At 39.1% G+C, this 15,031-nt stretch overlaps 2 protein-coding genes across 6 annotated transcripts in view; one reads left to right on the forward strand and one right to left on the reverse strand.

The window, feature by feature from the left end:
- Nucleotides 1–5,923, forward strand: part of si:ch211-168k14.2 (phospholipase D1) — a 27,006-nt gene extending 21,083 nt beyond the window's left edge. Inside the window, exons 24-27 of the mRNA XM_058391316.1 lie at nucleotides 1,039–1,173; nucleotides 1,563–1,716; nucleotides 1,897–2,014; nucleotides 5,414–5,923. Of these exons, the coding sequence (XP_058247299.1) occupies nucleotides 1,039–1,173; nucleotides 1,563–1,716; nucleotides 1,897–2,014; nucleotides 5,414–5,638 (632 nt within the window). The 3' untranslated portion in view covers nucleotides 5,639–5,923. The remainder of the gene's footprint in view (nucleotides 1–1,038; nucleotides 1,174–1,562; nucleotides 1,717–1,896; nucleotides 2,015–5,413) is intronic.
- Nucleotides 5,924–6,127: 204 nt separating this feature from the next.
- Nucleotides 6,128–15,031, reverse strand: part of nalcn (sodium leak channel, non-selective) — an 85,681-nt gene continuing 76,777 nt past the window's right edge. For 3 of the 5 annotated variants that reach the window (XM_058393574.1, XM_058393572.1, XM_058393570.1), the window contains 13 exons: nucleotides 14,551–14,657; nucleotides 14,386–14,460; nucleotides 14,182–14,301; nucleotides 14,016–14,084; nucleotides 13,658–13,806; nucleotides 13,229–13,322; nucleotides 12,850–12,982; nucleotides 12,304–12,419; nucleotides 11,673–11,830; nucleotides 9,456–9,606; nucleotides 8,435–8,584; nucleotides 8,224–8,338; nucleotides 6,128–7,282 (listed from right to left, as the gene is read on the reverse strand). In XM_058393574.1, the coding sequence (XP_058249557.1) occupies nucleotides 7,140–7,282; nucleotides 8,224–8,338; nucleotides 8,435–8,584; nucleotides 9,456–9,606; nucleotides 11,673–11,830; nucleotides 12,304–12,419; nucleotides 12,850–12,982; nucleotides 13,229–13,322; nucleotides 13,658–13,806; nucleotides 14,016–14,084; nucleotides 14,182–14,301; nucleotides 14,386–14,460; nucleotides 14,551–14,657 (1,580 nt within the window). In that variant the 3' untranslated portion in view covers nucleotides 6,128–7,139. The remainder of the gene's footprint in view (nucleotides 7,283–8,223; nucleotides 8,339–8,434; nucleotides 8,585–9,455; nucleotides 9,607–11,672; nucleotides 11,831–12,303; nucleotides 12,420–12,849; nucleotides 12,983–13,228; nucleotides 13,323–13,657; nucleotides 13,807–14,015; nucleotides 14,085–14,181; nucleotides 14,302–14,385; nucleotides 14,461–14,550; nucleotides 14,658–15,031) is intronic. The other 2 variants (XM_058393573.1, XM_058393571.1) reach the window with 1 other exon arrangement.

Below are 15,031 nucleotides of genomic sequence, written 5' to 3' on the forward strand. Positions count from 1 at the left end.
TTTCCATTTAATTTGTCACCCATTGGGGCATATTTGAATTTATTTATTCATTCTTATTCACTTAATGCGTTATCCTGGTCAAAGTTACAATAGATATGTGTCAGGAATACACAGAGGGCTGTATGCACTGTATATACTGCTGCATACTGTATACTGTGCTAATTTGTTATCATTTCCATTAAGGTGTCATTAAAAGTATGAGGAAAAACAGCTCTAGCAACAAAACAACAAAAAAAATTCTCTAGCAGTGTTAGAGTAAAAATAAAACAGATTAGTTAATATAATCTGACAGTACTGATAATTATTTACCCAGAATATAGGTGAGCTACATTTAATTTATAGTTTATAGTAATTTAGGGGGGAAAGATTTATTTATTTTTTTATTTTTTTATTTGTTCATTTGTTTGTTTGTTTGATTGTTTTTTAAAATTGTAGAAGAAATTAGTAGTTAAAGAAATTCTTCACAGTCTGGGAATGCAGTTTAAACACAGATGGTTTTTTTTTTACTGCTTAATATTACTGTTCTTTTTTTCGGTTTGTTTGTTTGTTTATTTGTTTTTTATTCTGGAAATTTATTTAAATGCTTGCAAACATTTTGTTTTCATTTTACAGCATTACTTTACATGTGTGTAAGACTTTTGCCCATATGCATGTATACTGTATATAATACAGTTTCTATATTAATGAGATTCATAGATATAACTGAACAATTCATAATTAATTGGAAAAGTCATGGCTAAATTACTGAAGGTGAATGTTCAATATACACTGAATATAATGAAAGAAGTTCCCCATTCTGTATAACCCAAATAAAGGGACCCTCTTAGCCATGAAAGTTTGGGTTAGTTTTGGGCAGTTTTTTTAGTAAAATGGGCTAATTTTGAGGTTTTCGTTCTCTTAAAAGCCCAAACTCAAACTTCAAGGGGCTTAATGGTTATCATTTTCCATCAGGAGTAACTGGAAAATGTCATTCACTACCCAGGAACAAAAATCGTGTTACATAGTGTAATGTGTGTGTGTGTGTGTGTGTGTGTGTAGTGGCTGACTGCTGGATCAACTACATCTCTTTCTGTGGATTACGCACTCATGCTGATCTGGATGGTCGTCTGGTTACTGAGCTCATCTATGTGCACAGCAAGCTCATGATCGTGGATGACTGTACTGTCATTATCGGTCAGTCACGCTGCTGACAAATAATACATGCACCCCAACAAGCACACACACACACACACACACACACACACACACATATATATATATATATATATATATATATATATATATATATATATATATATATATATGCTATCTATGGCATATTTGCCTAATTATATTGCTTCCAGGGCTGCAAGTGAGGTGGCCATTGTGAGCAGATCCACTGCAAAGGTCAGGGTAATTATTACACAGAACCTGCACAGTTTGGCCCCTCAGCACTAAGCAGAATTTGCAAGGAAGACCACAAGATGGCAGCAGAACCAAAGAGATATCATTCACGAATGCCGCGTATCCACAGATCATTGAAATATAAAAATTTGTTCTTATGAATGTGTGGTTTTGTGCAGGTTCTGCTAATATCAATGACAGGAGCATGCTGGGGAAGAGAGACAGCGAAATGGCTGTAGTGGTGGAGGACATGGAGATCCAGGACTCGCTCATGGATGGTGAGAGCTACCAGGCTGGCAGGTTTGCTCTGTCCCTACGCATAGAGTGCTTCAGGTGAGCAGTGCATTCAATCTTACTTTTTAATAATAAAACATATTTGGTCACACATACAGTTATTTACATATTTATATTGATATAGAGCAGGTTTTCAGCTGAAAATGGTTGTGATGAGATATTCTGAGATAATTATATTTATTCTTATAGATGATATATGATCTCATCTATATGTGATAGGCTTGTGCTTGGACTGCTGGGAGACTACAGCGTGGATATCAGTGATCCTATCAGTGACAGGTTCTATAAGGAGATCTGGATGGTGACCGCAGCCAAAAATGCCAGTTTTTATGACAAGGTAACTAAAACTGTGGATAGAGTGATGGGTAAGAGCACTAGTTCAGTATTAGAACAGGCCCACTCTCATCAATGAGGTAAAATTAGATAACTGATCCAGCTGTTACTTCTACTTAAAACGCTGCTCAGTAATGCATCTCGCTCCAGTGCTTGAATCAGGATATATAATGAGACAGGTCTTTATTAGGTGATGTCAGCATTATCTATTATGTAATTAACCAACAGTTCATAATGGACATAATCATAATAATAAATAATAAAATAATCAATATTTGCTTATTGATTTATTTATATTTCTAAATAATAAAATAAAACATAATAAAAAGTTGTAACAATCACAATAATCAACTCAGCTAAGTGGAAGAAAATGGATGGATGGATGGATGGATGGATGGATGGATGGATAGATGTACTTATATTGTGCTATTTTGAGAATGAATTGCACCATGTTTGGGGTAATTTGTTCCGTTTGATCAAGAAGCCATCTGTTGAAGTATCGGCTCATTTGAAGTAGGCCTAAATGCAGTTCCTAATTTTATTGTATTTATTATTTTGTGTAAGAAGAGATGGCTCGACACCACTTTTTCTTTCCTGATACTGATATTTATAACGAAACCTTGAGTATCAGCTGATATCAATTCACACACACATATATATACACTACCAGTCAAAGGTTTGGACACACCTTTTAATTCAATGTTTTTTGTTTAGGGATTTATTTTCTACATTCTAGAACAATACTGGAGATTTCAAAACTATGAAATAACACACATGGACTTAAGTAATCCATAAGTAATGACAACAAAAAACAGTCAGTTGTTATTTTAAGACACGAAGGTCAGGTGTTCTGGAATAGTTCTTGCAAGAACAGTATTGTCAAGTGCATTTGCAAAACCCATCAAGGACCATGATTAAACTGGCTCACATGAAGACCATCCCAGTAAAGCAAGACCAAAACTTACCTCTGCTGCAGAGGAGAAGTTCATTTAGAGAGTATCAGTAGCAGACATATCTCAATATCAACTGTTCAAACGAGATTATTGTGTATTTCGGCCGCCTTCAGCATTTTACAATGTAGAAAGAAATAAACATCAGGAAAGACCATGTAATTAGAAGATGTGTCCAAACTTTTGACTGGTAGTGTGTGTACATATATATATATATATATATATATATATATATATATTTATATATATATACTGCTCAAAAAAAATTAAGATCTCAATGGGGAAAAATATCATTCTGGATATCTATACTGATATGGACTGGGTAATGTGTTAGGAATGAAAGTATGCCACATTGTTTGATGGAAAAGAAAATTATCAACCTACAGAGGGCTGAATTCAAAGACTCCCTGGAAATATAAGTGAAAAAATGATGCAGCAGACGAGTCCATTTTCCTGAAATTTCATTGCAGCAAAATGGTACTCAGTAGTTTGTATGGCCCCCACATGCTTGTATGCATGCCTGACAACATTGGGGCATGCTCCTAATGAGATGACGGATAGTGTCCTGGGGTATTTCCTCCCAGATCTGGACCAGGGCATTGCTGAGCTCCTGGACAGTCTGAAGTGCAACCTGGTGGTGTCGGATGGCCCGAAACATAATGTTCCAGAGGTGTTCTATTGGATTTAGGTCAGGAAAGCATGGGGGTATCAATTCCTTCATCCTCCAGGAACTACCTGCATACTCTCGCCACATGAGGCCAGGCATTGTCATGCACCAGGAGGAACCCAGGACCCATTGCACCAGTGTAGGGTCTGACAATGGGTCCAAGGATTTCATCCCGATACCTAATGGCAGTCAGGGTGCCATTCTCTAACCTGTAGAGGTCTGTGCATCCCTCCATGTATATGTCTCCCCAGACCATCACTGACCCACCACCAAACTGTGAATGATGTTACAGGCAGCATAGGCATCTCCATGGCTTCTCTAGACCCTTTCACGTCTGTCACATGTGCTCAGGATGAATCTGCTCTCATCTGTGAAAAGCACAGGGTGCCAGTGGCGGACCTCCCAAATCTGGTGTTCAATGGCAAATGCCAATCGAGCTCCACGGTGCCAGGCAGTGAGCACAGAGCCCACTAGCAGATGTTGGGCCCTCAAGCCACCCTCATGAAGTTTTGACTGTTTGGTCAGAGACATTCGCATCAGCGGCCTGCTGAAGGTCATTTTGTAGTGCTCATTCCATTCTTCCTTGCACAAAGGAGCAGACACCGGTCCTGCTGATGGGTTAAGGACCTTCTATGGCCCTGTCCAGAGTAACTGACTACTCTTGGGACTGTGCTGGGAGACACAGCAAATCTTCTGTCAATGGCACGTATTGATGTGCCATTCTGGAGGAACTGGACTGCTTGTGCAACCTCTGTAGGCTCCACGTATCACCTCATGCTACCAGTAGTGATACTGACCATAGCCAAATGCAAAACTAGTGAAAAACAGACAAAAATGATGAGTAGGGAAAAAAATGTCAGTGGCCTCCACCTGTAAAACCTTTCCTGTTTTGGGGGTCGTCTCATTGTTGCCCATCTAGTGCACCTGTTGTTAATTTCATTAACACCAAAGCAGCTGAAACTGATGAATAACCCTCTCTGCTATTTAACTGACCAGATCAATATCCCGGGAGTTTAATTGACTTGATGCTATACTCTGATTAAAAAGTGTTCCTTTCATTTTTTTGAGCAGAACTAGTAAGCCTTAAAAATATATAGCTCAAACACAACTAACAAAATTTCCACCCCAAATCACATTCTTTGCAAATATAATAAATTTAAAAAAGTGAAAATCAATCCTAACAAATCAATCAAGTCTCATAATTTTTTCATTTGTTAAATGATAGGATCAAAAAAATGTTTCTTCCAATATCCATTTTTTTGCTGGATATGTATGGGGATATCAGATCAGTACCATATCTAATTGTAAACATTACTGTCTCTTTCAAGCTTCTCTGTACACATCAAATACAAAATGTGGCCCCTAGAGGAATAATTCATTTGATTAATTATTGTATAATGTTTACTCTGTATATTTAATATTTCCCTTAAATACCATTCCACATTTAAATTGTAATTGAAATTGGTCAAACTGAAATATTATGATCACATGAAATCTTCAAACAAACTGGTGTTGGACTTTATTCTGCTACTCAATTGAGATGATGTCAGGCTTGAAAAATTGGCTCAAGGACAGAACTCCATCTGACACACACCTCTGTATTCAGCAAGCTCTTTTTAACCGAATAACCTACAAGTGCTCAGCTATGTCTGAGGTCTGAGCACTGATACGCACAATTTTGGTATTAAGTGCCAGGTGAATATGTTCACCTATAAATATGGCCCTGTATTATTAGCACTGTGTGGTGGTGAGTTCCTTACACATTGTGGGAATGTTGTGTGAGCAGGTTTTCCGGTGCTTACCCACGGACGCAGTACTGAATTATAAGATCCTGAAGGAGTACATGTCCCGCTCCTGCATGGCCACCGATGACCCCATCCAGGCCTGCGCTGAACTGAAGAAAGTCCGTGGCTTCCTGGTGCAGTTCCCTTTCTATTTCCTGTCTGAGGAAAACCTTTTCCCTTCCTTGAACTCTAAAGAGGGCATCATGCCTGTGGAGCTGTGGACCTAGCACTGTGGAAAATGTATTCATTTATTCATTCATTGGAATGAAGGAAGAATTTCATAGAACATGACGGACTCTTTGCTCAGCTAACACAAACTGTCAGTGGACGTTATGCACATTTGCACTCGGTACTTTTGCTTCTTTGGTGAAACAAAAATTAACACATGTTGCAGAACTTTAGACTACCTCTTTAAGAAACACTTGTAAAATGAGGTCATTAATGTGGTTCAGTCATTTCTCCCCTTTCTTTTGCATTTAATAAACCGTGAGCATATATATAATAAACACCTATAACACAATTATTATTTTTTATATATATATATATATATATATATATATATATATATATATATATATATATATATATATATATATAAATCAAAGAGCAGTTACTGTAAACAATTAATCAAATGTTGACCATGAATAAAGAAATTTTTAACCTTTGTCTCTGATCAATTATGAAAGAGGAAATGAAAGTACCATTGCTACAGAACACCATATTATTATCAAGCTTTATTATTCATCATTTAAAATCACAGTATATCTATAAACTGCTTGCTTTTACAAAATAGATTTATGATATGCTTATTTTATATATTAAATAACTTAATATTCATTTTTGTAATACTATGATTAGTTAGATTTTGTACAGATAGCCTGGACACACACAGGTACATTCACTGTCTGGTCTTCAGTTTGAAGACAGACGCTCACTGTACCACAACGGCAGATACACATGACGAGACATTTAGAAATGCAGCAACTCATGATCAACCTTGGAGATCATGTAAAGAAGAAAAACATTGGCACAAAGACAAAACAGAGACAGAGCAATTCTGTATGACTGTAGACATAGAAGAACACATATTGGCACTAAAACTCTCTTTGCATTTGGGTCTCAAATTACAATTCTGTTACATTTCCTGAGGGCTCACACTATCTACTCTTTGTGTGGCTACATTCCTAACACTAAAGCTTACAGAGGTCTTCCTCCAATAACTAGATGTTCTCAGGTGCAGCCGAGCAAGAATGGCTTGCTTTAAAAAAAAACTAAATAAATAAATAAATAAAGACCCGTCAGGTAATAAACTACGATGAGTATAAATCGATACACATTTCATTCAGCGGTAATGGTGATGAATTCATAATACATAAAGGTGACTGGGTCTTTTATGGACCGCTATTAAACCACAGATGGAAGCTTGCTTTCAAAATGGCCTTGGAACCAAGTTTCTGGGAAGCCAATCGAAAAAAAGAAAAGAAAAGTAAACACATTTTGAATAAAATACAGATTTCTCTTCACATTTGCATACTTTAACAATGCATATTTTAAGCATTTTCAAATGCATATATCTTCCCCCATCTGTAGCCAACACTTTGTTTAACAGGCCTTTATTGGACATTACTCTGACAAAGAGTTAAAGTCGGGGAACAAGCACAAAGAGCCCTTCCTGACAGCATTTGCTATGGTGCTTAAGAGTGTGTATACGCTTGAACCTATGGTCCCTCAAATATCAATGAGGTCATCACCACTCTCGTCACTCTCCACTGTCAACTGTCGAGTCCACCACTTTTTAACCTCCGAGCCTGAGGAAGCCTCGTCGTTTACTGGGTTCATCTTGCACACCATGGACTTCACACTGGTGCGTCCTGAAGGAGACAGCAAGCACATCATTCAGCACGACTCGCAGAGAAACACAAAGACATAACCTTCATGCTGTGTGCATTTTAAAATTCAGAAATTTGTAATTAACTTGTGCAGAATTAGATTTATTTTTATCCCTTTCAGCATTAAAAGAACACTCTAGAAGGTTTTTACCTAATTATCAGGAACAAGTTATTTTGATACATTTCCCTGTATACTAAAATATACTTATAATATAAATATAAATATAAATATAAAAATAAATATAAATATAGTAAATATATAACTTATAAAAAATATAAATATAAAAACCGTTTATTACAAATACACTTCTAAAAGAAGCATTAAAGAAGCAGACAGAATTATTTATTAAAATTTTAGAATTATATAGTTGGTAACACTTTTTACAATGGGTACCTACATACGGTCTTTATAACACATTGTTAACAATGCATAAATATTCTATAAAGCAGTGCTGGAAAATCTATGACATAAATGCTTATATTAAACTGCATAATGAGATTTTTCAGCTTTTGCAGGTCAGATGGAAGGTGGACACATTTTTGCCAATTATTATTTCTGAAGCTCATGTGCTACATGTGTACAAATGTGTACAAATTAATGTTTTATTGCCCTCTAAGTGACCATCAAATTGAAATGAATAACTTTGTTTATGATCATCTATACTTGCTTCAATCAAAAGATACAGGCTCTTTATTAGTACCTAGAATGTGCTCTTTTGTCTGTTGTGAAATGGTTGTTGGATTTGCATTATATAGCTGTAAGTCCAGTAAGTCTACTTGGACATTCTTTATTGTTTCATAATTGAGTTTCTTTTCTCATACAGGAAAAATTATTGAAATTTGTGTTTTTTTGGTAATCCATACAATACCACCGCACACCAATAAGAGAAGTAACTGATGGATCCTTCGTGTGGGGTGCTAACCTGTGGGTAGTCTCCACTGCCCCAGCTTCCTCTGGGGCCGATCTGCAGAGTCTTGTCTGTAGCTGCTGCGGTCTGACAGAGTGGGGCTCAGCAGAGTCTGCAAACCACTGTTCTGCTGGGAAATGGCACCAGGTAAAGCCATTAAATTGTACACGTTTTGCTCAGAATGATGTGTAGTGTGTGAGTCCATGTGTGAGTATAAGTTGGGTACCTCAGGCTGTGTGGGGTTGTCCTGGTTGTTGGCGTTGGCTTCGTCACTAGGCACAGTAGTTTCAATACTGGGTGGGTTGAGCAGGCGACGTAGGTCCTGCTTTTGACTCTCACGCAGACTCAGGATGATGCTGCATGACTGCTGCTGCTTCTGAGGGAAGAAAACAGGAACAGTGTGATACACGTCATTAACATGAATCTTATACTGAACTGTCCATAACCTGATTAATGCATGTCAACATCTGTCTCTCTCACTGCTTTTTGTTTTTCCTTTTGTTGACAGTAAAGCAATTTAACACATAATACAACTTTATATTTATACCAGGAAAAAATGGGAACGCTAACGGCAACAGAGAACAATAGAGTTTCTTAGATGTCAGTTATTTGACTCAAATATTTCCTATGTGCTGTATTTAGAGCGAGTTCACTTCAAAAGTTGTCAATAACTATGGACATAAATCTGTAGCGACTTAAGTTGATTTTCTGAGCTTCACATTCACTCACTCAAACATTCATTTTCATTTAATTTCACCTCCTTTTGGGAGGAAACCAGGGAACCCAATTCACCACTCAGAATTATGGCAATATACATAATAACATAATGCCAATCATCTGCATGTAGCTCATGCCTGTCTTGGATTGTCTTGGATTGAATATGTGAACTGAAGAAGAAAATCCTGTTTGTTTCTTTAATGTCAAATGCACTGAATGACTGAGTCTAGTATATTATTACTCCACCAAGTATTAAGGGTTACATGTGTTATGGTAACAACTTAAAATACTGCATGTAAAAGGAAATTTCAGGGTAAAATGAGGGGGCTGGGACCAGAAGTGTATGTTTAGTATCATAATTATGATACTATGAGAATGTAGTAGACTCCTAAAACTCATTTAAAGTACAAAAGGTCACTGTTACTAAAGGTCACTGTTGTACCACTGAAGGTACACTTGAGGCGCCAATAAAGTACCCATACACAACCTTTGTTAGACAATAAACTGTGTGTTGTGTGTTTGTGACTTACAGCTCGGATGCGCTTGAGGCACTTCTTCAGCCACATGCGGATGGTCTGCTTGGCCACCTCTTCTTCAATGGTGTACTCCAACTGTTCTCGTGCCAGCAACTCTTCCAGCTGCAGACTCTTCCTGATGTCCACTGAGCGGTATGACAGCATGCTGACAGACACACGGTTTAGCTAAACACAAATCCTTACAGCAGTATGAGATGAAATTATCAATATCACACGGTTTAGTCCTTAAAGGAATAATTTTTATTTTCATTAAAATGAAAATAAAAAATGAAAATGATGCATTTAGATAATAATGTTTGTGAAAAAAACAAAAACAAATTTATATTATCATTACCAAGGTACAAATTCAATTTTAATGTGGAGGAAAGGTGACAGGGGCATGAGTGCAAGAAGGGAAGGGAAGGGAAGGGAAGGGAAGGGAAGGGAAGGGAAGGGAAGGGAAAGGAAAGGAAAGGAAAGGAAAGGAAAGGAAAGGAAAGGAAAGGAAAGGAAAGGAAAGGAAAGGAAAGGAAAGGAAAGGAAAGGAAAGGAAAGGAAAGGAAAGGAAAGGAAAGGAAAGGAAAGGAAAGGAAAGGAAGGGAAGGGAATGGAGGAAAGGAAAGGGAAGTGAAGGGAAGATTAGGGAAGGGAAGGGAAGGGAAGGGAGAGGAAAGGAAGGGAAGCAAAGGAAAGGGAAGTGAAGTGAAGGGAAGATTAGGGAAGGGAAGGGAAAGGAAAGGAAAGGAAAGGAAAGGAAAGGAAAGTGAAGGGAAGATTAGGGAAGGAAGGGAAGGGAAGGGAAGGGAAGGGAAGGGAAGGGAAGGGAAGGGAAGGGAAGGGAAGGGAAAGGAAAGGAAAGTGAAGGGAAGATTAGGAAAGGAAGGGAAGGGAAGGGAAGGGAAGGGAAAGGAAAGGAAAGGAAAGGAAAGGAAAGGAAAGGAAAGGGAAGATTAGGGAAGGAAGGGAAGGGAAGGGAGAGGAAAGGAAGGGAAGGAAAGGAAAGGGAAGTGAAGGGAAGATTAGGGAAGGGAAGGAAAGGAAAGTGAAGGGAAGATTAGGGAAGGAAAGGAAGGAAGGGAAGGGAAGGGAAGGGAAGGGAAGGGAAGGGAAAGGAAAGGAAAGTGAAGGGAAGATTAGGAAAGGAAGGGAAGGGAAGGGAAGGGAAGGGAAAGGAAAGGAAAGGAAAGGAAAGGAAAGGAAAGGAAAGGAAAGGAAAGGAAAGGAAAGGAAAGGAAAGGAAAGGAAAGGGAAGATTAGGGAAGGAAGGGAAGGGAAGGGAGAGGAAAGGAAGGGAAGGAAAGGAAAGGGAAGTGAAGGGAAGATTAGGGAAGGGAAGGAAAGGAAAGTGAAGGGAAGATTAGGGAATGGAATGAAGGAAGGGATGGAATGGAATGGAATGGAATGGAATGGAATGGAAGGAATGGAATGGAAGGGAAGGGAAGGGAAGGGAAGGGGGGGGAAGGGAAGGGAAGGGAAAGGAAAGGAAAGGAAAGTGAAGGGAAGATTAGGGAAGGGAAGGGAAGGGAAGGGAAGGGAAGGGAAGGGAAGGGAAGGGAAGGAAAGTGAAGGGAAGATTAGGGAAGATTAGGGAAGGAAGGGAAGGGAAGGGAAGGGAAAGGAAAGTGAAGGGAAGATTAGGGAAGGGAAGGGAAGGGAAAGAAAAGTGAAGGGAAGATTAGGGAAGGGAAGGGAAGGGAAGGGAATGGAAGGGAAAGGAAAGTGAAGGGAAGATTAGGGAAGGAAGGGAAGGGAAGGGAAGGGAAGGGAAGGGAAGGGAAGGGAAGGGAAGGGAAGGGAGAGGAAAGGAAGGAAAGGAAAGGGAAGTGAAGGGAAGATTAGGGAAGGGAAGGGAAGGGAAGAGAAGAGAAGAAAAAGGAAAGGAAAGTGAAGGGAAGATTAGGGAAGGAAGGGAAGGGAAGGGAAGGGAAGGGAAAGGAAAGGAAAGGAAAGGAAAGGAAAGGAAAGGAAAGGAAAGGAAAGGAAAGGAAAGGAAAGGAAAGGAAAGGAAAGGAAAGGAAAGGAAAGGCGGGGGTAAAGTTTAAGAGAACTTCAAGAGAATCTACAATGGGCATAAATATCAGAAGTTATTCGGACAAATACAAAAAGAAAAACAAGAGTTGTTTAACATGGATTTAAAATAAATCAAGCTTTTATTCTTTGACATTTAATTAAAGCATACTGTATATCCAATAAATAAATAAAACCCAGTGACTTCTCCTAGTGGATGCCTACCTCAGCACATCATGGAAGGTAACATCTCCACCACTGTGCAGTCGCTCCATCTCATAGCACATGTGCTTAAAGAGCAGCTTGTCTTTGTCCAGATCCACCTCCAGCCGGCCCCTGAGCAGTCGCAGCAGAAACTTCACCCTGGAGGTGGGAATGACGCCCTGACCAACAGAGCAACACATGTTTTTGCTTCACCTCATTGCACAAGGTGTCACCAATATTGCAGAACAAACTGGCACACTGGTCCTAGATAAACTCAAAGGATGCACAATTACAGTGTACTAACCCCACTCCAGACCAAACCTTCTAACTTCTACAACAAAGTTTCATGTCTTTTTGTTCTATGTATATTCTGTTATACCAAAGAACAGCTAGCTTGTTCATTACTGGCAGTGTTATATACTAATCACAAACCTGTCAGCTCCTATAGCAGCTCAGTTCATCCATACCTCTTTCTCTCTCACGTTCAACGAGTCTGCTAATGAAGACACCAGCTCCTCCTCTACTGTACCATTACTCTAGAGGTGAGAATGTCAACGGCTCCAAAGCCCTCATTTTCAGGGTTGGTCTTAGAGGGTGTATGCTCTGACATTGACACATCACACCTCAAATCAATATAACATCCCCAGCCTACCTCTCGCTTGTCATCCACCATGTTCCAAATTATCTGAAAGTGCCGCAGGTCATTGTAGCTTAGCAACTGATCCTCCTCCGTGGAGTAGAACAAAGAAAAGTTCTCCACAATGATAGCTGGGGGAAGACGGGGGGAAAAAAGTGGGACAGTTAATGTTTGAAGAGCTCTCTCAAATCCCTCTACATTCGCAGCACTTGGGGAAAGTGTAGGTATTGGAAAAAGAAAAAAAAATCACACAGACATGACTCATCCTCCCAGGAGGGCAGAGACAAAGGGCTGGCCTGGTACCAAATTTACACAGAAACTCATTCTCATTCTGCTGGGACATCCCCTAAGCCCTAATCTGTAATATTCCCAAATAGGAAAGATGATTCTATCACTAAGAGAAAGAAACTTTATCACTTCAAGGACAAAAGGTGCTAATAATACTCCCTAGCTATCGGGGAGAGACTGAGGCGTGTTATTGTATTTCATTAGCTAGGTTTGGCTAATGCCAGACGGAAAGGAAATGAGACAGGAAATTGATTTGGGGGAAATGGAGCGTACCAACGAGCAGGTTCAGCATGATGTAGGCGATGATGACGTAGAACGAGCAGAAGTAAATAAGGGCACCGGCGTAGTTCCCACAATCCGTCTCCCAGTAGCGGTGCTTGTCTGGTGTGCAGAACGGAGGCTGAACCTGTGGAAGCAGTCCAGTAAAAACATGCTTAACACAGAGAACCCAGAACACAAGGCAGGACAAACCTGAAAGGAATTTCCTAAGGATTTGGTCTGCCACTTACTGTCTAATCAAGAACCATGAAATATATGAAAGTTATGTTCATGCTAAATTATACACATGATCAACTCTGCGGTGTTCTACAGATCCTGAGAATCTCAAGGTCTTAACCCTGGAGTGAGCACACAGAGATAACTGTTGGCTTACCATGCAGTCATGCATAATCTTATTCCAGTCTTCACCTGTGACGATGCGGAACAGCACAGTGATGGCCTTCCCTGCAGTGGAGAAGTTTGCGTGCCTGACAGAATGAAAGAGAGATAGAGAGAGAGAAATAAATGAATAAGAGGAAAATAAGGGGAAAATAAATACATAAATAAAATAAGAATAAGAATAAGAATAAGAATAAGAATAAGAATAAGAATAAGAATAAGAATAAGAATAAGAATAAGAATAAGAATAAGAATAATGCATTCATATTTCACATTCTCAAAGTGATATGACACACAAAACACCCAACAGCATTTTAGACAAACCCAGCAGCACCAGACAGGACTGCCATTTCCACTGAAGTGTCAGTGTTACAAATCTCATTAAAAGCATGCTGCCGCTGCCTAATCATGGCCTTCTCAGTACCTGTTAATGTTCTCTCCGTATTTGACAGTGCCAAAGAGCACCACTCCGGCAAAGGCGTAGCAAAGGAGCAGCAAGAACATGCCCACTATGATGAAGAAGCTCTTGTACATGCTGACCACCACTGTCAGAAGCAGCATCTTCAAAGTCACCTACACACACACACATACATATGAACACATACATATGCATGCCTACACAAGTAAGCACATGCACGCACTCGTACATACAGATATACACAAACACACCCACACACATGCACACATGTACAAACACACACACACATCCTGTTTTGTTTTGAATTATTTTACAAAATTATTATTTTTTTTACTGAAGATAACTAATAAGAGATTTTACTCACATGTTTTCCGCATATGGTGAAAAACCTCAGCACTATCACACAAGTGCCCATCATGTAGGTATACGCATTCTGAGGAAGCAGATGTACAGCAAATATTTACTTTGATTTATATCTGGAATCAAAGTCAGAACATTATAATGCTTGTATAAACTCCTGTTTTTTATACCTGTAAAGAAAAGTGCAGAATGATCCATATGAGGCCGAGCGACGTAACCAGCAGATCGTATCTGTTCCTTCTGCTCTGCCAGTAACCAGCCGGTGACATGGCTATCAGCTTCATGGTGACCTGTTAAGCACATCACTGTTTGAGCACTGCAGCCTCAACAATTACTGACACAGACTATGTTGTATAACCAAAAGTAAAATCTACCTCTAGAACGAAGATGATTGTAAAAACTACAGACATGGTTGCCAGGGGAACCGTCACTGGGTCTTCCACATCCCACTGAAATGTACACCAGAAAAATGACACTGAATATCAATATCCAAAGTGAAATGGAATTTGATAAAGAGTCAGGAGACTTAGATCTCTCACCTTAACAGACAGGAGCACAGACTGGGCTAAGACCAGCACTGCTATGCCTCGCTTGAAGAAAGGGTGCTGTGTGATGTCATACATCTTGGCACGAAGGCCACCGTTTTCTGTAAAGGGAAAAGTAGACTGAAATGTCTGAACTTACATACTGATGTCTGAGCATAAAACACAGAAAAGTGAGCGTTATTTGAAAGGGAATGTTCTTGTCATATATTCAGATATGGTGGCTTGGGTCCTAAAGTTTACCCAGTAAAAAAATTACTCAAGTTCCATATTCAGACTAATAAAATGAATGCAAATTGTGGTTCCCATGGTTCACAGCAGCATTTATACCACTGCCTTTAGACACAAGCATCATGATTTTATGAAGCAAAAAAAAACAGGGATAGAAAATGCACTCAGAAGAAGTTTCTTTCATTGCTGTCAAACATAATACGATGAAACATACTGCATAAAGATACTTGAAAAATAAAATACTAAT

Source organism: Hemibagrus wyckioides, linkage group LG06 (genome assembly GCF_019097595.1).
Source record: "Hemibagrus wyckioides isolate EC202008001 linkage group LG06, SWU_Hwy_1.0, whole genome shotgun sequence".
In the NCBI taxonomy this organism is placed as follows: domain Eukaryota; kingdom Metazoa; phylum Chordata; class Actinopteri; order Siluriformes; family Bagridae; genus Hemibagrus; species Hemibagrus wyckioides.